General features: G+C 37.2%; 1 protein-coding gene across 2 annotated transcripts in view; it reads right to left on the bottom strand.

Annotated features, from left to right (window-relative positions):
* Positions 1–23,569, bottom strand: part of tubgcp2 (tubulin gamma complex component 2) — a 54,570-nt gene that overhangs the window by 13,752 nt on the left and 17,249 nt on the right. The window contains exons 6-14 of one of the 2 annotated variants that reach the window (XM_060853995.1): positions 23,104–23,311; positions 22,698–22,897; positions 22,149–22,338; positions 21,523–21,668; positions 18,993–19,173; positions 16,789–16,969; positions 12,141–12,313; positions 5,667–5,795; positions 3,772–3,892 (exon numbers count right to left, since the gene is read on the bottom strand). In XM_060853995.1, the coding sequence (XP_060709978.1) occupies positions 3,772–3,892; positions 5,667–5,795; positions 12,141–12,313; positions 16,789–16,969; positions 18,993–19,173; positions 21,523–21,668; positions 22,149–22,338; positions 22,698–22,897; positions 23,104–23,311 (1,529 nt within the window). The remainder of the gene's footprint in view (positions 1–3,771; positions 3,893–5,666; positions 5,796–12,140; positions 12,314–16,788; positions 16,970–18,992; positions 19,174–21,522; positions 21,669–22,148; positions 22,339–22,697; positions 22,898–23,103; positions 23,312–23,569) is intronic. The other variant, XM_060853996.1, reaches the window with a different exon arrangement.

The raw sequence follows: 23,569 nt of genomic DNA, 5'->3' as shown, positions 1-23,569 counted from the left end.
ATTCATGGGTCATAATTCAGATGACAGGATATCATTTTCAGGTTATCATGACAAGTATGATTTTGCTTTAGAATACCCTGATCTTTATATCATTCACCTTCTGGATGGAATCAGGAAAGAGGGAGCAGCATATTTGAAAAGAAAATCAGGATTACTATTAGAAATCAAGTTTGAGAGAGAAATAGACAATATTAAAAAAAAAATCAGGCATCTACATATTCTAATGAACTGACAGCACCACAGAATGCAAAGAACTGAAACATAATTGAGGAAGCCTGGGAGTAGTAATTCCACTCTGGGCTTCAAGGATGGCAACTTTTCAATTTCACCCACAAATGTACCAAGATTTTGAGCAAAACTTCCAACATCAGGCCATTTGCCCAACCAGAACTCATCTCTCATAAAAAAAAAGCTAAAATGCTTGAAAGAGAATTAAATCCATTTTTGTTACTGGACTACTGTATGGGAGCTAGTTTGTTACTTAGCAATCATATGTTCAATCCAAAGACAATGCAATATTTTCTTCTTTCCTGGTACATCTATGAGCAGCTGCATCTATGTAGAGTACGTTTAACTAGCAGAAAGCAACATTCTCAGACCAACTGCACTGATTTTAGTGACCTAAACAGTTTCAAAATCCATTTTCGGAAAAGCATAACGTCACTGGATACACTGGATCCTGAACCGATCTAAGCTAGTCAGACATCTGAGATACAACGGGAAGCTGACTGGAGTTCCAGGAACTTGCACACAAAAAAGGCATTTATACTATAATTTGAGCACCTTTTTAGTTGCTCATGACTCTCCCGATGCATATGCTTCACAGCTTGTTTTATGTTCAATGGAACCAACAGACCTTGGGGGCATATGTACATACAATGTTGAAAATGGCAGGGTGAGGTTGAGACAATAATTTAAAAGGATTTCAGGATACTGGGATTTATAAATAGAATGAAAAGGCACTACACTTTCAGAAAAATGTAAAGATTTTAGAGATTATGCAGAAAAGATTTATGAAAATGGTTTCAGGGATGAGGAACTGTGATTTTGTGGACAGATTGGAAAGGTTGGGTTTGTCTTCCCTACAGAAGAGATGCGATAGGAGTGTTCAAAATAATGAGGGGTCTTGACAAAGCAGATTGAGATAGCAGAAGGGTGAGACCAGTGGAAAGCAATTTAAGGTGATTGGTAAAAGAACCAAACAAAACAAGTGGAAGACCATCTTTAGAATTTAAAGGTAAGGAAGCATTGGTATAACTATACAAGGCATTGGTGAGATTGCACCTGGAAAATTGTGTGCAGTTTTGGTTCCCTTTTGAGGAGAAAGATGTAGTGACATTGGAGGCACTTCAGAGAAGTTTCACTAGATTGATCCCAGATATGAGGGGTTTGTTTCTCAGAAGAGAGATTGAAGAGTGTAGGCCTATACTGTCTGGAATTTAGAAGAACGAGGGAGATCAAATAGAGATGATAAAGGGTATGGATAAGGTTTGTGAAAACATTTGTAGCTCTGGTACCAGCTGTCATGGATGTAGGTATATTCGCTGAACTGGGAAGTCAATTTGCAGATGTTTCGCTCCCTGTCTAGGTTCACCTAGACAGGGTATGAAATGTCTGCAAATCAACTTCCCAGTATGGATAAAACAGACATGGAGCGGATGCTTCCTCTTGTGGGGCATTCTCAGATGAGAGGTCATACTCTTAGGATAAGGGGTTGCAAATTTAAAATAACATTGAGGAGAAACTTTTCACTACCCCAAAGTGCATTGGATGATGGACAGTGAGGAAATTTAAGGAGGATTTAGACAGATTTTTAATTATTAATGGTTGAAGGGTTATTGGGAGAACGCAGGAAAATGGGGGATAGGAGTATATCAGCCATGATCAAATGGCCTAATTCTGCTCCTACGTCTTATGAACTTTAATGCAGTTAGGTTCTAGAATCACAGTCTATGACTGTGGTGGGATTCAGATTCAATGATAGCTTTTCGTTTCGATTAGATTAGGTTACCCTACAGTGTGGAAATAGGCCCTTTGCCCAATAATTCTACACCGACCCTCTGAAAAGTAACCCACACAGACTCATTTCCCTCTTACTAATGGACATAACACTATGGGCAATTTAGCATGGCCAATTCACCTCTTTACTTAGGAGGAAAAAAAATGATAACGCTGTGAGGAGGGGGTGGTACAGTAAGAGTAGCCATTTTGTTCTTGCAAAGAGATAGCATGAACTCAAAAGGATTGCATGGCCTCCTGCTGTGCTTTAACCAATGATTTTGTTCTATACTTCTAGGACAAGGGGAAATATATAAAAGGGACCTTAGGGACAATTTTTTTCACACAGGAGGGTGGTGTGCGTATGGAATGAGCTGCCAGAGGAAGTGGTGGATATAAAAGACATCTGGATGGGTATATGAATAGGAAATTAAAAATCACAACACCAGGTCATAGTCCAACAGGTTTATTTGGAAGCAATAGCATTCGAAGCGCTGCTCCTTCATCAGGTGGTTGTGATTAATAATATCCTAAGACACAGAATTTATCTGTATCCACTGATCTTATTCTCCACAACCACCTGATGAAGGGGCAGTGCTCTGAAAGTTAGTGCTTCCAAATAAATCTGTTGGACTATAGCCTTGTGTTGTATAATTTTTTTAAGTTTGTACACCCCAATCCAACACTGGACTTGAATAGGAAGAATTGAGGGGGATATGGGTCAAGTGCTGGCAAATGGGACTAGATTAGGTTAGGATACCATGTCGGCATGGATGAGTTGGACCAAAAGGTCTGTTTCCATCCTGTACATCTCTATGACTATGACAAATTAAATTTTAAAATCCTTTTTCAGTGTTGTTAACAACAGAACAGGAAACAAACAAACACAGCTGCCAATTAAAGTCATACTCTGTGTGAGCAAAGGAAAAACTGCACTCAAGTCACCAAATGCAATATTCTGTTATATAAATTTAGACATCTATGGTTCTAAACCACAATCTGGGCAGATGTGATTTTATCTGAAGTGTGAGCAACACTAATATTTTAAAACTGGAAACATAGATTGACAGAGATTGAATGACCCCCAACTGTACATGTGAAGTATCTATAACAAACCTTTTCATTCTTACTAGTATCCATAATAAGCCAATGACTGAGTTCTAATGAACAACAATCAAAAGCAGTAATTTCAAAGTGAAAACATTCAAGGTGCATTTCTATTTCAAATACTTCCACTTATAAATGTTAATAGAATATACACTATAGCCAATATTAACTGGGGCATAAATAACTATGAAATATTGTTCTTGAACATTTTAATAAGTACTGTGAGACTGCATGACAAGAGTATGGTTAGCGTACATTTTGATTTAATTAGCTGTCTCTACAGTAATGTCTTCCACATTTAGGTTACGATTCCTCAGTAATTTTTCCATTATTGCCAAAAGGTTTACGTGAGGTTAGTAAGTAGGGAAAAACAAAACATATTCAGAGTATTCATTAAAACTAAATGCTTTTAACAGCAGGTAATTTACATTTGCTTAATGTAATTTACCTCATGATTATAACTGAAAAGAAATGCTGAGCTAATCTTTTCCACATTGACCAAGTTAAAGGCTACACAGCACACAGTAAAGGCTACACACCAAACGTCTGGGAGTTTGGCAATATTTTATACACTAAAATGGTTTGAACAAAGTACTAGGTGAAAGTGAGGTACCACTAGACTTCTGTAAATTTCTCTCCAGCTATTTTGAAGATTTAATTACTTACGGATTTTAGATTACTTTCCATAATGTGCCAATTCGGCTCCATAACCTCAAACATCATGTAATACTGAATATTCTGCACAAAATTCAGCATTCGTTGTCTCAAAGTGAAAGCTGCAGCAAACCTAATGGATAAAGCAAAAAACTTATGGTGAACATCTAAAACCTGAACGATCGAAACAATAAATAAAATCTCCATATTCAGAACAAAAAGGTGAGAATAAAATTGATTTTTTTTCCATCACTTTGTCACAATATAACGCTTTAATCAATTTACATGCGAGTTTTCCCTCAAGTTAAAATTGCTACATTTTCCTATTCTCTTCCTCGTAAAAGTTCAGATTCAATCTTGCTTGTAAAAGAAAAATTACCCGAATTTAAAACATATCAGAGACATGGAACCTTGGCTCAGTGGTACCATTTTCACTCAAGTCAGAAGGCTATGCAGAGAGTACCAGTGAGAAAAGATGAGAAGCTCTGGTCTCTGTATACCAGGTTGACATCGAGCAGGAAACTTATGTCTGAGGAGGATGAAGTAGCTGCATTGCACCATCAAGAGGCCAAAGCTCCAGCACCCGAATACTAAATTGATGACTCATGTCTAATGGAACATGAGGTGATAACCTCCCCACTATCCACAATGTGTGACTAGGCACTTCTCCTGTCAAGAGAGTTGACTCTGACTAATGATCTACCCATTTAAAAAGGAACTTGATTATGGGAATGGTCGTCTCATATGCTATTTGACGAGAGAGAACAAGAATATGACTAGGCAAGTTTCTGTTGATACCAATTCAGAATCCATGCCTTCACAAAAACAATGTGTTAGACCAGAATCTTTAAAGGGTTAAAATGTTTTTTGAGGAATTGATATTTTGTATATTAGGTTTGAAATATTTGCAACAGTGTTTGACTAACTGGGAGTAATTCACATAATGTATACACATTTCTAAATTCTGACTAACTTCAATTTAAGAAAAATTGAATAAATATGGTTAGTATTAAAAACAAGTAGGCAACATCTCAAAACAAAAATACGACACCATGACAGATCAAATTGAACATTCATCCAATTATATGTCTCCAAAGAATTCTATCAGATATTTTCTTGTGGTTTCACCCAATCCACTGCTGAAATTATGGGAACGGATTATGTGAACCCACAGAAATTTCCAGTTAGTGTGTCTTATGTATATAAAGTTTGAGCCACACCTTGTATTCTGCACAGATGGCTATGATGGAGCTCATTAAACATTTTGGGTGGATAAATGCCACAAGGTTTCTCAATTTACAAGAAAAAAATCTGCTCAATGGAATTCTCATGTAAAAGTGCAATCCTTAGGCTTGGTTTCAATCAGCTAAAGTATATTTACTTGATTCAATATAAATAACTATTAATTCATATATTTAAACAAAATGCCAAAAATGAACAAGTAGCATTTTAATAAGTGGATCCGTATGTTATTCTCCACGTTCTTACCCCATGCTCTTTTGACTGGCTAAACCACATGTTTTATAGCTCCCATATAAGAAAAAGGATGTATTTTAAAGGAATTTTGTCACAATGCAAGCATTAATACTTAGATCATTGATAATGTGAGCCCATGTAATTTTGTACATTTTACACAAATTGCAAGTCCATTTGGCCTGTGAATTACAATGAAATGATGCTGTTTTCCTTCAAGCAATGTATGCTGTCCAAAGATAAGTTCCACTCGAAAAAATAATGGTTCTGCAGCAAAATGCGAAGAATCTGAACATTTCAAAATTGGATTATGATCCAGCATGTCCAGAGATGGAGGCTCAGAATTGTTGGAAATAAACTATACCAGTAGTAACACGGCAATGCGGTAAATCTTGAGAATCATGGTACACCTTGTTCCAAAACATCATACTTACCATTTAGCAGAGTGTAATGAATACTGTTTTGCAACTTTATTACTGATCCACACATTGCACAGCTGCCGTTCCACATGTTTGCAGTAAAACATGTGTCTGAAGAGCATTTGATATCTAGTCAAAGCTTTCCTAATGAGGATAAAGAAATGAATAGTGAGCTTACAAAAATGCAACTCTAAAAATAGAAATAAGATCTTTGTTGGCAATGTTCATTGGAACAACTACATAAAGCCTCCTTTATACAGATGTTTAGAATGCATCTATGGCATTGTGTTTTCGAAACATATGCATATAATTTTAAACTTTGGTACTCTGCTAAAAGAAAGTTATTATTTCTAATGCTTTCTAGAAGTGTTAACATACTAGGAATTGGATAGTTCAGTTGGCTGATTAGCTGGTTTGTGATGCAGAGTGATGGGTTGAATTCCTGTACTGGCTGAGATTACCATGAAGGTGTCACCTTCTCAACTACTCCCCTTGCCGGAGACACGGTGACCCATAGGTTAAAATCATCACCAGCTGTCTCTCTCTAATGAGATAGCAACCCTATTGTTCTCTGGAACTATGGCAACCTTACCTTTGAATATGCAAAGTAATGTTATGCAAGATTAGAAAAATCATCCATGGTATAAAGACAAAAGCTCTCTTGAGCATTTGTTGTGAAAGCATCAGACTTGCTGTTGAAGACAAGATTAAGTTACTATTCGCTATCATAAAGTTAATGTTTACAGTTGTCTGTACTTGATATTTCAAGATGAAGTATGCCTTCTCGTACTTTAAATATAGTTTTCCTTCCTTATATCAAATAAGTGCTCTAATACACATCAGGAAAACTCATTCATGCCGTTCCAGGGCATTTTAGCTTCAACTCCATTGAATATCGAGGCCTTGTGCTGAAGTACACTGTGATCAGCGATAGGGGGGGGGCAAGAATGACAAGAAATCAAAAGTAGAAAACACAAAATGTAACTACAAGCTGCATGTGTCTGAGAAAATAACTGAAGGTAAGAAGGGCAATACTTAGACATTAACTGAATTGGAATCAAACAATGAGAGACAGACAGTCACTTACTTATTGCATGCAATGTAACACATTTAATTCCTATGTTCTCTACCCAACAAAGTCAATTATGTGCAACATGTAAAACAAAGCCATGGAGGCAGGGAAACAACACTGAGCCCAGTTTGGAGCACAGCACTTGGTAGCTTGAGTGATCAGATCAAGACAATTGTGCTTAGTGATTTCAGATTCATTCAAAGTATTTATTTTGCACATAGTATTAAGCTTTCTATATTTGACCAGCAGTTGTCATTGTCTGTAATGATCATTGTCTGGCACTTGTCACTTATTAGACCAAGTGTGCAATGACGTCCATATCTTGCTGCACCAGGACACAGTTCTTGAGGAGATAGTAAAGTCTTGAATATTGTGCAAACATCAGCAAACATCCCTAGTTTGGATCTAATGATGGATTAAAGGTCATTTTTGAAGCAGCTCAAGGTGGTTGAGCCTAGACCACCACCTTAAAGAACACCTTAAAGAACTGTGATATCATCTTTGGACGGAGGTGAATTACAATCATAATAGCTCCCTTTGTGTTATGTAGGATTTCAGAGTCCACAATTCCCAGTGACTCCAGTTTAAGTCAAACTTTGTGATCAAAGGTAGTCAAGATTCCCCAGTGTGGAAACAGGCCCTTTGGCCCAGCAAGTCCACACCGACCCTCCGAAGAGTAACCCACCCAGACCCATTTCCGTCAGACTAACGCACCTAACACTTTGGGCAATTTAGCATGGCCAATTCACCTAACCTGCACATCGTTGGACTGTGGGAGGAAACCAGAGCACCCAGAGGAAACCCATGCAGACACAGGGAGAATGTGCAAACTCCACACAGTTACCCGAGGCAAGAATCGAACCGGGATCCCTGGCACTGTAAGGCAGCAGTGCTAACCACCGAGCCATCATGCTGCCCCCTAGATGTAGAGTCATACTTTTTTAAAAAAAACTAATTTCCTTATTGCAGCTTTGCGATTAAATTTGACGTTTTTGCTCCAAGAAAACAAAAAATCTCCCTTGGTTGTTCCAGTAAAAAAGATTAGTGAGCCTTGCGCATAGTGCAGATCTTCCTCTTATTTAATTTTAAATTAAAGCCATTTTTAATAAAATTAAAATAAAAAATCCTACAAAATAAAATCTGTGAAATGCATTGAACATAAGCACATTTAATAAGGGATTCAAATTTCAGAATGGCATTTACTGCCAAACTTCCCAGGTATCTGTAATGACCCTGAATTCCATTGAGTATCTGCTAACCGAATTTCCTGCCAGACAGATGATTGCTGGCATATGATTCTCAGTCAGCAGGGTGGCAGATCCTGCCTGGAAATCAGTTAGAAAGCTGAAATGTCACGGCATAATGGGTTGTGGTCAAACAAAAAAAAATCCTGTTAACAGTTAGCAAATCTTTTCCACTGATATCATGGTTTTATACTAAAAAGGATTAATATGCTGATAAAATGAAACTAAAAACCACTGGAATGAGAAGTTACAGATTAGCTTCAATGAGATTTCATGATCAATATGAAAAATTCAGCAAATTTTGAAGTATCTTTTTTCGATCTGAATTGACTTACATCGAAATAGATTAAAAATATATTAAAAATGGAAAATGGTAGCTCAGATATGTTTCACCTACTTTTCAAATCACATAATTGATGCATCCAGATGTGGAGCAAGTTGTGCATCTCAATTTATTATAGTGGCCATGGTTTTGAGGGTGCAGGTTTGACAATATTTTAATTGCAGACACTTCAGTGTTGTTAGCTATTTTCCAGTTTGTTTACCTCCCATTAGTGCTGAAACTTATAATATTATCTAATCTAATGTTTGAGAAAGAATCTACAATTTCATTATTAAAATAATGTAACTTCTATCACAATTGATTGGTAGTACAATGAGTGGCTGCATGGTGGCTTAGTATGGGTGGCATGGTGGCCCAGAGGTTAGCACTGCCGCCTCTCAGCGCCAGGGACCCAGGCCTGAGTAACCTAAGTGTGGAATGTTTGCGTGGAGTCTGCACCTTCTCCTCATTTCTGCGTGGGTTTTCCCCAGGTTTTCCAGTTTCCTCCTACAGTCCAAAGATGCACAGGTTGGGTGGATTGGCTATGCTAAATTGCCCACAGCATTCAGGGATGTGCAAGCTAAATGGATTAGACATGGGAGTTACAGGGATGGGATGGGTCTGGAGGGGATGCTGTTCAGAGGATCGGTGTGGATTCAATGGGCTGAATGGCCTGTTTCCACACTCTAGGGATTCTATGAAATTTCAGAAAATTAGAACAAGTAGATCCTGCTATATTCTTTAGTACATTCAGACTTCCAAACATTGTTCAACTAAAGAGCTGCCAACAATTTAGGCTTGACTTTTAATCCTGCGTGCTATTTAAATCAAGGATTTCTTGTTCCAAGATGCCACAGAAACAACCAATTCCTGAAGTGAACATATTAATTGCATACATTATTGACTTTTTTATATCCTGTATAATAAATGTTTAATATCCTGCTATGGAGAATTACTTAATTATAAAATTTGCTTGGTCATTTTAGCCTGCTCAAATCAGATTGGAAATATATGTTCAATTATTTGACTACGATTATATTAGAAATCCAATTTAAAACTTCCAGTGTGAGATTTACTGTAATCAAGACTAATTGTTGGATGGAATACATTGTCTCTACATGGAAGAGGGCAAACAATACATGTTTTGGAATGTAAATATGTGGATTGATTATGAAATCTAAAATCAAATTCCACAAATGTAAAAATTCTGCATAATCAGGCAACACAAAACATCCTGGAGGATGACAGATAGTACAGTCCTTAACCCCATACCATTCTTAAATATTATAATTCTTCACTGTTGTATCTTAATATTTAATAATTTATTTAAGAATTGACAGGACTGAATCGAACACTACTACTTCAAGTAGCCCCAGGGTTTAGATCTTTGACTTAAAACTCTGTTGATTAACTTTTTAAGCTATTCATGTAATATTATATTAAATATTAAGTTTAAACTAATTCCAGTAATATTCGATAACTGCCTTAACTATTTTGATCAACTTCAGATTAATATTTTTAGAGTCAGAAAAATCAGATTGCCTTTTGCATTTTTGTCGTTCATTTTTTTTTCCCAAAACACTGAAGAAATCTAAAAATATATCTGCCAAAGTGGCTCAATAGATCATCATGAGATGTCAAAGCACTTTACAACTAGGGGATAACCTATGACGTGTAATTAGTTGTAATGTAGGAAAATGCACAGCCATTATATGCACAGCTACATCCTTCAAACAATAAATGAAGAGTTAACCAATTAATTTAATTTTTGAGTAGTGTCAGCTAAGGGAGAACATTAGACAGTATCACTTTTGAATTTAAAAAAAAATTCATTTATGGATCTGGGCGTCATTGGCTGGCCAGTATTTACGGCCCATTCTTGGATGCCCTTGAGAAGATGGTGCTGAACTGCTGCAGTAAGTTTGGTATAGGTACACTCACAATATCATTAGGGAGGGAGTTCCTGGAGTTTGACCCAACGACACTGGAGGAAAGGTGGTATATTTCGAAATCTGGATGATGAGTGATGTGGACTGGAAACTGCAGCTGGTGCTACTATCATATTTCACTGCATCTATCCTTCTAGCCAGTAAGTGCTAAAAAGACATTGAATTTCTGGACTGAAACTTGTACATAGCACACACTGCTGCTACTGACAGTAGGTGGTGGAGGGAGTGAATATTTATTGATGTGGTGCCAATCCAGTGGGCTGCTTTGACCTGGATACTTTCATGCTTCTTGAAAGTTGTGGGAACTGCAGCCATCCAGGCAAATGGGGATATTCCTTCACACTTCTGACTTGTACATTTCGACAGTGGATAGGCTTTTGGGGGTCAGGTAGGGAGTTACTTTGTGTGTGATTCCTTGCCTCCGACCTGTTCTAGGAGCCACAGTACTTATATGACCAGTCCACTTCAGTTTCTGGTGAATGGTAACCCACAAGATGTTTATAATGGGGCATACAGTGGTGGTATCATTGAATATCAAGGAACCATGGCTACACTCTCTCTTAGTGGAGACGTTCATTTCTATTACTCCTAGATAATGTCTAGGTCTTGTTGCATTTTGGCATGGACCACCTCAGTATCTGAAGAGTCGCGAATGATGCTGAACATTCCCATTTCTGACCTTACAATGGAGGATATGTCATTAACAAAGCTGCTGAAGGAGGTTGGGCCGAAGACACTACACTGAGGAACCTTGTAGATGTGTCCTGGAGCTGAGACTATGGAACCCCAACCAACACAACCAGATTTCTTTGTGTCAGTTGATTCCAACCAGTACAGAGTTTCCCCTCAATTCTCATTGATTCTAGTTTTGCCAGGATTCCTTGAAATGCCATATTCAGTCAAATAAGCCTTGGTGTCCTGGGCAGTAATTCTCACCTCACCTCTGGAAAACAGCTCTTTTGTATTTTTGGACTGAAACTGCAATGAGCTCAGCGGCTGAATGGCCCTGCCGGAACATAAACTAGGAGTCAGTGAGCAGGTTGTTGCTGAGCTAGTGCTGATTGAGAGAACAGTTTTCATCACTTTATTGATGACTGAAAGTATTCTGGTGATATGCTAAGTGCCCGGGTTGGATTGGTTCTGCTTTCCCTGTACACGACATACCTGGCAAGTTCACTACATGGCTTCATAGATCCCACTATTGAATTTGTACTGGAATAGCTGTACTACAAACACAGCATGTTCTGGAGCACTAGTCTCTAGTACTGCTGCTGAATGGTGTCAGGGCCCATAGTCTTTGAAGTATCCAGTATCTCCAAGTGTTTCTTGATATCACAGGAAATAAATCAAATTAGCTGCGGGTTGATACCTCATTTTTAGATATGCTTGATGCCATTTCTGGCTTGGCCTCTTGAACTAGAGTTAATATCCTGGCTTGCTGCTGATGGTACAGGGGGCATATGCCAGGCTACAAAGTTGCAGATTGTCAATGTACTTGACGTCTATCCCACTTGGCATGGTTATATAAATGAAAGGGATATTCTATTTTCATTGGAGTAGAAATAGACTGCATCTGTAAAAAGATGGTATCTCCAACAACCTTCTCGCTATGTTGTCAGTCTAACTTTTGTACATAAATCTGTAACCTGTCTTGAAGTTACACCCAAGTCAAACTAATATTAACGCGAACTATTCAACTGGTGAGCAGCATGTCCTTTGTAAAGCTGCAGTGAATTTCCAGAAACTAAATTACAGTCTAAAGAAGCACATAAGTTTCCAACATCATCAGAAAGCTGCATTACCTTGATCAGGTATTGTTCAAGTCCCAACCGAACAAACAAATTAACTGAGGAACACTTGGTAGATTTGCATGCTGCAGTGCAGCTAAACAAGATCAATTACCTATTTATAATCAATGAAAGTGGCCATTTCACAACATAATCAAAGGAGAAAGCTTCCAGGCCACTAAGGGCAATCTCTGTTGGATCTGCATTGATGATAGCTTTTTCCTGTTTGGTTTCAATAGCCAGAACGCGCAGCAGTTGAGTGATGAGGTCATGTGGCATTAGATTAATCTGCAGAGGAATGAAATATTACTCAGTTTCATTTACTGGATCAAAAACTCAGACAACTGACAGTGACAGTAATTTAAAATGTTCATTAATGTAGCTGTACAGGAATTTAGTTGAAGTAATAGTTTTGATAGTTAAGACCATAGAACATACTACCATAAAGTTTAGGTGCAGAAGTAGGCCATTCAGCCCATTGAGTTTGTTTTGCCATTCAATGAGATTATGACAGATCTGATAACCATCAATTCCACTTTCCTGCTTTCTCCCCTTAACCACTGATTCTCTCACTTAACAACACAGCAATATATAAAAAACCCACAGATTCACTATCCTCAGAGAAGAAATTCCTCATGTCTGTCTTAAATGAATAACCCCTCATTCTGAGATGATGGTCTCTGGTCCCAGACTCTCAAACAAGGGGAAACAACTTCTCTACATTTACACTGTCAAGTTCGTTGTATACTTCAATAAGATCAACTCTCATCTTCTAAATTCTAATGAGTACAGGCCCATCCTATTCAACGTCTCCCCACAAGTCAGTCCCTCCATAGAGTATCAGCATAGTGAACCTTCACACTGCCTCCAATGCCAATATTTCTTTCGTTATAAGATGTACCCAAAACTGGTCACAGTATTCCAGCTGTAATTTGACTAGTGCCTTGTACAGTTTTAGCAAAACCTCCCTACTGGATTGTTTGCTTGCTGAGCTGAGAAGTTCATTTTCAGACGTTTAACACCATACTAGGTAACATCATTAGTGAGCCTCTGGATGAAGCACTGGTGGCATAGCCTGCTTTCTATTTATGTGCCTAGTTTCTTTCAATTGGTCACGTAATTTCCTATGGTGACATCATTTCCTGTTCTTTTTCTCAGGGGGTGGTAAATGGGATTGAAGTCAATGTGTTTGTTGTTAGAGTTCTGGTTGGAATGCCATGCTTTGAGGAATTCTTGTGCGTATCCTTACATACAAATGAGGAAGGACACCACTTCAACTGGGACAACACATCCATCCTAGGCCAAGCCAAATAGAGACATGCATGAGAATTCCGAGAAGCTTGGCATTCCAATCGGAACTCTATCAACAAAAACATTGACTCAGATCCCATTTACCATTCCCCCCCCCCACCGAGAAAAAGAACAGGAAATGGCATCACCACAGAAAATGATGTCACCAACCCAAGGAAACACAAACACAAATAGAAAGTGGGCCATGCCACAGTGCTTCATCGGAGGCTCAATGATGATGTTGTCTAGTATGGTGACAAAACGTCTGAAAATGAACCTTCCAGCTCAGCAAGCAAACCTATATCGAGAACTTCAACCCGAGTTATAAATCTTCTCAAAACTCGCTAAAACCCTCCCTCCCTACTTTTGTCATCCATTTCCTTTGAAATAAATACCAACATTCTATTTGGCTTTCCTACTACCTACTGAACTTGGCTGCTAACATTTGTGATTCATGTAAAAGGACTCCCAAATCCTTCTGAGCTGTTGCTTTCTGCAGATTTTCTCCATTTAAATAATATTGAGCTCTTCTGTTCTTCCTGTCGAAGTTCATACCCTCACCTTTTCTCACATTACATCTCACTGACAAGTTTTTGCTTACTTGGCTATTCTGTCTATATTCCTAAGACTCTTTGTGTTATCCACGTCACACACCTTCCACCTAATCTTGTGTCATCCATAAACTTGCCCCAGCACTGATGCCTGTGGCATTCCACTAGTAACAGGTTGCCATCCTGGAAATGCCCCCCATTTCAAACTCTCATCTATGAGCCAAATTTCTATCCTTGCTAATATATTCACTGCAACACTACCGGCTTTTACTTTACTGAGTAGTTTAACGTGTGATACCTTATCAAAAGCTTTCTACAAATCCAAGTATATTACATCCACTGCCACCTCTTTGTTATCTCCTCAAAAGAATTCTAGTAAATTTGTGAGGCACAATTTCCTCTTCATGAAGCCATGCTGACTCTGCTTGATCATATTATGTATTTTTAAACACAGTTATTACATTCTTGATAACAGACCAACATTTCCCCAAAACACGTTAAGATAACTGGGCTATTGTTACCCGCTTTTCATTTCCTTCACTTTTTAAAAAGAGGTGTTATATGAGCAGTTTTCCAAACCTCTAGGACATGATTTCATAAACTTCTAAGGTCACCTCTCAGCCTCTGACGTTGCAGGGAAAACACCTCCAGACCTATTCAGCCCCTCCCTGGAGCTCAAATCCTCCAACCCTGGCTACATCCTTGTAAATCTTTTCTGACCACTTTTAAGTTTCACAACGTCCTTCCGATAGGAAGACGACCATAATTGCGTGCAATATTCCAAAAGTGGCCGAAACAATGTCCTGTACATTCGCAACATGATCTCCCAACTCCTATACTCAATGCTCTGTCCAATAAAGGAAAGTATACCAAACACCTTCTACACTATCCTATCTACCTGCGACTCCACTTTCAAGGAACTGTGAACCTGCACTCCAAGGTCTCTGTGCTCAGCAACACTCTGTAGGACCTTAAGTGTATAAGTCCTGCTCTGATTTACTTATCCAAAATGCAGCATCTCACATTTATCTAAATTAAACTCTATCTGCCAGTCCTTCGCCCATTGACACATCTGATCAAGATTCTATTGTACTTTTAGATAACTTTCTTCCCTGTCTACTACACCTCAATTTTGATATCATCTGCAAACTTACTAACTATACCTTCTATGTTCACATCCAAATTATTTATATAAATGACAAAAAGCAGTGAGCCCAGCACCGATCCTTGTGGCACACCACTGGTCAAAGGCCTCCAGTCCGAAAAGCAACCCTCCACCACCACCCTCTGATTTCTGCCTTTGAACCAGTTCTGTATCCAAATGGCTAATTCTTCCTTTATTCCATGAGGTCTAACCTTTCTAATCAGTCTACCATGAGGAACTTTGTTAAATGCCTTAGTGTAGTCCATATAGATAGAGTCATAGAGATGTACAGCATGGAAACAGACCCTTTGGTCCAACCCGTCCACGCCGACCAGACATCCCAAACCAATCTAGTCCCACCTGCCAGCAGCCGGCCCATATCCCTCCAAACCCTTCCTATTCATATACCTATGAAAGGAAAGTATGAATTAAACATGTAATTGCAAAGCATTTTAAAATGGATAATACATGCAAACAGAATCAGCATGGCCTCATATCTGACAGATTTATTGGACTTAATTTTGAAGAGGTAACAAGCAGGATGGATAAAGGGGAAGTAGTAGATATCGTATAATTGGATTTCTGAAATGTGTTCAATAAAGCTATTACACAAAAGGCAACTTAATAGCCCACAGTACTAGGGATGGTATTTGAACATGGATAAAGATTTGACTAACTAAAAGACGACAGAGTTTGGATAAGGGTGAATTTTCAGGATTACCTCATTTTCTTAAAATAATTTATTGACTGTTTCTGCAATGATATGTGGTAAAGAATTTCATAATCAACTTGTCTGTAAATATGGTTTCAACATTTGAAGACAACAATCTATTTTGCTACTTACTGCATCACAACCCTTCATCATATCAAAAAGCTCTATTAAGTCATCCTTAAACCTTCTCAGCTCTAGTGCAAAATATCCAGCTTCTCAAGTTTCAATTCAGAACTCTAAGTTCTCATCCTTCACAAAATTACAAATAATTTACACTGCTCTTTTTAAATGCCCTGCCTAAAATCAAGTATCAAAGCTGTACATAACAGTACTATTATGGTGTATCTTGCACAAAATCATATCCTCTTTATTTTGTGTCTAAATGCAAAAGCAAGAATTCTATTGTCATTTAAAATTTAACAAACTCAGATAACGTTCCTTTCTCTGAAGTGGTAATTTAAAAAAACAATTGCATCTGTCACTTATCAGCCTATCATGTTAGACTATGCCTTTCTGCATTATGCCTTTCCTGATGAAGGGCTTATGCCCAAAACATCCTGCAGCTCATTATGACCTTCCGAGAGTAATTAGGAATGAGCAATAAATAAACATTGGCTGAGCCAGCAATGGCCACAACCTGTGAAAGAATAACTTAAGACAATTGTGAAGGTTTCATCACTTTAGTTTCTCTTGGTGTCTCAGGAGATAGAGACAAGCATTGCTTTTTTTTTGAGGGCAGATGGTGTTGAAGTGGGTTAATATTACTAAGTACGCTCAGCTTTCTAATATTGAATAGAATTCTGTTATTGTCCTAATATAGAATTTACTCAGATACCCAAAATTGTTTCAATATTCCTGAACGTCTACAGTGAATAACAATAATGATTTTGACAGAAATTATTCTGCACTGCTCGTGAGGCTAAAATTGTTATAAGATTAGCCTATTAATTCCCAAGTACACTGTTAAGAGGCTGAATCTGAATTTGTTACAATTGAACATTTTTTCCGTAGCCATTTCATTAACAGGAGTTATTTTTAAGATTCCATTAATTATGCTTCAACACACCTTCAAATCATCTTTAAATGGGTCAGTGTTGGCAGTGCTCATTCTCAGTGCTAGCTCCAGCAGGGCTTCTAGTCTGGTAGGAATAATGTCGTCTACAGACTTTTTTAGCTCTTCTTCTGTAAGATCCATGAAGTGGACAAAGAAATCCCCTTGGTCCATCAGGAAATAATGTTTTATTGACCTGGAGAAATAATAAACAACACAGCAAGCATTTTATTGAAGAAACATATTGATGAATGCATGCTGTTTTTATAGAGCAGTACAGCATAATGATAATTAACAAGCATAAAACCTGACTAAGGACGACAAAATACATTTGGAAGCAATTTACTCAGTCCTATTATGTTAGCACAGAACAAGTAATGAAATACAGCTTCTGACGTGTGTTAGAATTAATTTGCCTCAAAACTTCTTGAGTAATATCATTCATTCCCTACTAAACAACAAACCCCAATTAAAGGGGCTTCCAAACAGATTACACATGATTAGGACAGAGACAGAATGGATACCAATATCAATCAATCATCATACTGCTAAATTCAGTTAACTAAGAGCTACAGAGGAACAGAAAAAATAAAGACTCAATTAATTTTCTTCTCCCAAATTCAAATGAATACAACAAGAAACAAATCTATAACTTGCAATACTTCTAAGTAGCACAGTTTAACAGTATCTACTTGTTTCATTACCCATCAGTAAATGAATTATGCCTGACCTCCTAAGGGTTTTTCCTTTTAAAGCAAATCAACTATAATATTGAGCATAGGGATAACAGCCCTTTACAGGGCTCAAAACGAATCTTGCAGTAAGTAATCTGTTCTGCTTGCAACAGCCTCACTTATGGAGACTTTTCTTCGGATAAGTATAAAATTCTCAAACCACATTTATCTTCTTAGAGGGTATCAATGAAAATTAGGAGTAGGAATAGGCCACTCAGACATTGATTCTGTCCTGCCGTGTTGCTTTAAATGGATGGTTAGTGCTGATAAACAGTGCCTTTAATCAGTCATCATATTGGCAGATGCATGAACAAAAAGCATCCACTCAATACTCAAACCACCTTTTGACAATAAGGGTATCTTTGCACTTGACCGAGCAGAACAATGAGATTTTTACAGAAAGGAGGAAGCTTTCCAATGCTAAAACTTAAAGAATAACACCTGTGCATTATTCATGTATTTTAGAATCGAGAAATGTAATATTTCAACTTGCATTTGCTGCATGCAGTTGAGCATTTGCAAATTGGTGAAACACAAATAAAACTACCAGCTATAGAGAACAAAAGAATATAGGGAATGTTGCATCAATTAGTCAGTCATGAAGGGATTCTCCTGATATAGCTAGTTTACAAAATTGACCTGCATCACAAACATAAAAACAGTAATTTATGGAGTTTTCCTGTAAAAACCCATATTAATAGTCAGAGTTTCAAAGTTCATTGGTATTTACTGTATTTTTAATACAAATCTGCATGATGCTGATAAAGAAACCTCAATAAATGTCATACTACCAAGAGCCAACCCTATACATTGCATAGAAGTCACAAGGATTTGGTAAATCTTTCTCAGTGAAAAGGAAAACCTAAGTCATCCCATCAAATACATTCATCCCTTTGCCTCGACGAAAAAGAGAATAGATTCCCAAGTTATACTGTTTGGGTGGAGTTTCATTCATAACTTTATTTATTTTAGCAAATATTCATTTATTTAAAAATCCAATTTGGTTAGCTATTATGAGTAATAAAAAATGTGACAGTAACTTTAATCCTGTACAACAGTCATTCTGACCTTCAACCCTGCATATTTGATCCTAATGAACCACAACTTGTTATGTGAAGTAACCGGCCAAGTAAAATATTTTATTTCCCATTAGACAGTGACGACACATCACTTCCAAATAAACATCCCTTCTACATATATAATTAATAGATATTAATGATACAAGTAGATCCTCACCAGGAAACTATGAAATGCACAATTAATTCCATCCATGGGAATAACATAACACACTAAATAGTTTAGTATTTCAGAGCTTCCCCATGGGACTACAGGCTGTATAATCCACTAGATTGCACATGCCTTGTACAAAGTAGTGCAGTTAAACTAAACTGGGAGATTAACAGCCATTTTACAATGACTCGTATACTGTAGGCAACCAACTTAAAAAAAATTTCCCTTTTTAATAAATGATTTGAGGCCTTGTACCTGAGGCGTGCCAGGAGTTCTTTTTCCTTCATTAAAAAGTCTAAAAGAACCTTGCTGGCATAGTTATAAGATTTTTCAATTTGTTCCACAAATGCTCTTTCCTTCAGAGTATAGATCACTTCCTTGGCATCAGGACAGGTCACATCACGACCGCATTCTCGAACGACATTAAGATATTTTCCTAAGGAGGAAGAAACAATTTTTACCAAAGACTGACTAGCCAAGATAAACCCTCACTTCTGCATAGGGCATTCTTTTGTCCTTAGGCCATCAAATCAAAGATAGAGAAAGAATACATTTTGGAATGGACTATTTGAGAAAAATATAATTAAATAAAATATGATCAAACAAAAAAGTAAAAAAAACAAATAAAATTTCTGGTTTATACTTTCTTTCAAATAGGAAGGGGGGGGGAAAAACAGAGAAAAAGGAAGATTTTCCATTTTCAAACTTCTGCAGACTACTAGGAAATTGCACAGCCCTACCCAGTGATTTTCTGTCTGCTAATTCTAATGCAAGTTACAGGCTAGGGTGTAAACAGTGTCTCTCAATGTGCCTTAGGGAAAATATCTGATTCCCACTGACTTCTCTTTCTGCGAAAAGACTTTCTTTGTGCATATTTTAAAATTTAAATGCAAGTTGTTTTTAAAAAATGGTGAACTGTTTCTTCTTGTACCCAACCTGAAATTTCACAAATATGGCAAACATTAAGGGTGTTCAATATTAAGTGTGGCAGATAATTTAAAAGAAAATAACTTGAGTAACAGAACCTTTAGAAGAAAAATTGTTTAAATAAAGTTTTCACTTGTAGTGCAATTGGTAGTCTGGTGCAGGCTGTGCTCATTTTGAGAAGTGTCCCTTCTTCTTGGGTTTCTGCTCAAACCTGCCATTAATTAGTGCAAATGGGTGGCTTTTTAAGCACAATTTTTGAAAAATACTTTTTTAAAAAATCCTCAATATATGTAAATTCTGGAGTTGTTTGATTGCCAAAACTGAAAATGTCTATCACAACAAAAGCATTTTGATAAGAACATCAAGACCACCAGCTGTGAGCAATCTGATATTAAATAACTGAAAATTACTTTTTAAAAAAGCAGGAATTTACTGGTCACATTGGTGTGTAGTAGTCAGTTTGTTTTATAAAGACAGCAAATTAGAAATAAATTATTTCTGAAAGCGTTTTAAAAAAGTGTCCATGAGCACTTTTGCTCTTCTAAACAGAAATAGCCCAATTTCGTTTGTTAAAGATCACACAACACCAGGTTATAGTCCAACAGGTTTAATTGGAAGCACACTAGCTTTCGGAGCGACGCTCCTTCATCAGGTGATTGTCTGATGAAGGAGCGTCGCTCCAAAAGCTAGTGTGCTTCCAATTAAACCTGCTGGACTATAACCTGGTGTTGTGTGATCTTTAACTTTGTACACCCCAGTCCAACACCAGCATCTCCAAATCAATTTCATTTGAATAGCTTTCTCAATGGTTATTGATTCCAGCTTGATGCATGGCTAATATTGTGTAACTCTAGGCCAATGCTTCTTAATCTAGTTCTAAATACTGCATAAGTCAATTTATGGGGAGCATAATATGCACTCAAAATTCTGCAATCACTTTGGTTAGCTTGACTATTTTGAGAAACTGTGCCAAAAAATTGAAAAGCTTTGTGGAAAATTCTGACAATTACCTGCAAGTTACATGGGTTGAATGAATAATGGATACAATAAACAATTTGTGGATCTTCTTATCACAAGGGAAGGAGGAAACTTTCTTTTCCCAACTATAGTGGAAATTCATAAAGAGTGCGTATGTACATCAGAAGAACATTTGAAAATCTAATTTCCTTGGAGATTCTATCAGTTTTTTTTTACAATACAGGGACATAAAGCAAATTGTGTTTTCTTTCTTGAATAGAAATTTATTTAAGTGGAACTAAGCCCAAAGATATAGTTAGCTTCTTAGGTTTCTTTTTTCAAAAGGATTTCCTTTTTCGGTGACCCTGGAGCCAAAACATGCAGCTATTTTGTCTTCCTAGTCATCATGCTAGACCTGTCCATAATCCTTAGCAGGAAAGAAGTAACATTATTGAAGAGTAATTCTACTAGAGCTACAACTGCCTTTGAGGAAACCTTTCTCAGCTGTGAGATACATGGACGCCCTTGTCGCATAATGTTTGAACGTTCAGTTCCCGATTAATCCTTTTATGGAAGTCTCTTTTGATAGAACTCACCTGTGCAGGTTGTGTGAAATAGTGTTATGTATAAACAGTACTCAAACAATTTGCAATAGACAAACAAAGCCTGACTGCACAGTACTTTAACAAGACATTTAAAGCCTAAATGTGGATACAGCATTAAAATAATGTTTACAATAGTTAAATAGTCATAGCTGTAATGTATTTTAATGAAAACACATCAGTTTGCATCGACATTAGAGAAAAACAAAAATTTAATTCTAATTTAAACAGATAGGTTGACCACAAAATACGACAGGACAAATATAACATGGAAAGAGTGCACGAAGTATTGTAAAAACCTGTACTCAGTATTTTGTCAGCTAACTTCTGCAGGAACGAAGGGATTCTGTGCTGGATGATGGTGTATCTCTGATCCCAGTACTTGTCATTGTAGTCCTCCTGAATTTTCTCCTTTTGCAATTCATGTTCTTCCACCATGAATTCACTGTACAACACAGAGTCACTTGGTTATTTATACATGAATATTACTTTGCCAATCTTAAGATGCAAGTTACTATTTACAAAGTAACTAAAATATTTTAACCTGAACAGATGGGTATAATTTTCCACACATAGCATTATTGCCTCTTTAATAAGCCACATTCCCTGCAATATATCAACAACATAACTATTTTGCAGCATGGTAACAAGTTAAGGGCTTAATATTTCTGGACCATAAGATTATTTCCCATTAAGATCCATTAATTCCAGTCACATCAAGCAGTAACAACATCAACAGGCTGGAGTAACAAAGTTGCGGTAGAATTACTCCATGAAATGCAGAGCTCAGGAGGGGGCAAGAGGAGGAGAATTTTGCCTGAGCAGAATGATAGCGAAGAAAATTGAAAGGATTTAATTTATTCAGTAAGACCAAAGTTTAAAGTAAACTCAAGGGAATGATGATTTCCAGTGGCTAACCTTGTACCTGTAAGGATCTTGTATGATTCCCCTGTAGATCCACTTCTCTAAAATTTCGAAGTATGGCACACTGGCTGCTTTAGTCAGGTAAAGACATAGCTCTTGTGCCTGACTGTCTCCTGTGTAGTTAAATGTTCGGTCATGGAGGACACTTAGTGTTGAACCTCCCATGCATTCTCCTTTCTCCACAGAAGTAGCTGATAGAAAAACAGACAAGAGAAATAATGTCCTGTTGATTCTTGTTATTAATTACTTATTTGTATATCTTTTCATTGTATAAACTATTTATTGCTGCTTGTTGGTAGGAAATAAAAAAATCGTGTTGGCTACTTTGACTTCCATCTTTCTAACCTGGTTGTTCACAGTACTTGCGGATTTCTTCCAATTATAACTATTTTAGTACATAGAATTAATCTTCTATTTATAGTTGCTATTTTGCTTGTGATTTCTTTTAATTGAGAATGATTTGCATGACTGACCCTTTGCCTTTATCTTTCTTCCAAGATTTTTGAAACTTATGTTTAAAAAACAAAATTAATCTTAAAAAGTGGCATACCTATTGAAGCCAAAATCTCCATTGTTCTAATAGTTGGCTGGACATAAAACCAAAGTTTTTGTAATGAGAGCAACCCTTGTCGCTGTAAGTGTTCCAGTTGCGTCACAAGGATCATGTACTCCTTCACAAGTGTCCGCATTGCCGCGGCCAAAGCATGGTTTACTTGTCCATGCTCAAAGGAGGACTTATCTTCAATGAACCTGAGTACAGACACAAAGCAGAGAGTTATGACAAAACCCAAATATTCTCACATACTCATTTTTGTTAAGGTAGAACCTGTCACAGTTCTCGATCAGTTGAGAGAGCACCACAGTTTGTAGTATCCAGTAAAGATTGTGTATTTTGTTTTGTGGATAGAGAAGCAATGTAAGCATCAGAAAACTAAATAGCTGTTACATTTGCTTACCTGGTGACAGAGGAGTAGCTGGCTGCTATTGGAAGAATCCTATTTACAAGTTCTTTAACAGACATGTCCAACGTTGGATCAACAGCAAAGGATCGACTCTGTCTTCCCACCAACGGTTGTGCTGTGATGTATTTTCCATCTACTCCAATTAAAACGTACAGCAAATCTTCAACTATCATTTGTTCTTGCGCAGGAAGAGCTAATGTTCCTAATAAAGGGAGAGGCTCTATATTTAATCAAATGCATTGCGGCTCACTTTTCTTGGTCACAAATTGCTTATTCTTAAGAGTTTCTGAATCAGAATTTTCTAGAAGTTGAATCATATCACTGTTAATCTGTATACTTAAAACCACTGAAAATCTTTTGATCTCAAAAGTAAACAGCCAAATATATTTTGTATACAAGGGAAATGTAAGTCTAAAATAACATTTCATGAAACTTAGCAATGCACTTACAATATGCATGG

The sequence above is a fragment of the Hemiscyllium ocellatum genome, chromosome 43, assembly GCF_020745735.1.
Source record: "Hemiscyllium ocellatum isolate sHemOce1 chromosome 43, sHemOce1.pat.X.cur, whole genome shotgun sequence".
Classification (NCBI taxonomy): Eukaryota; Metazoa; Chordata; class Chondrichthyes; order Orectolobiformes; family Hemiscylliidae; genus Hemiscyllium; species Hemiscyllium ocellatum.
The sequence above is the reverse complement of the archived record's forward strand: the minus strand, read 5'-3'. Positions and strand labels throughout refer to the sequence as shown.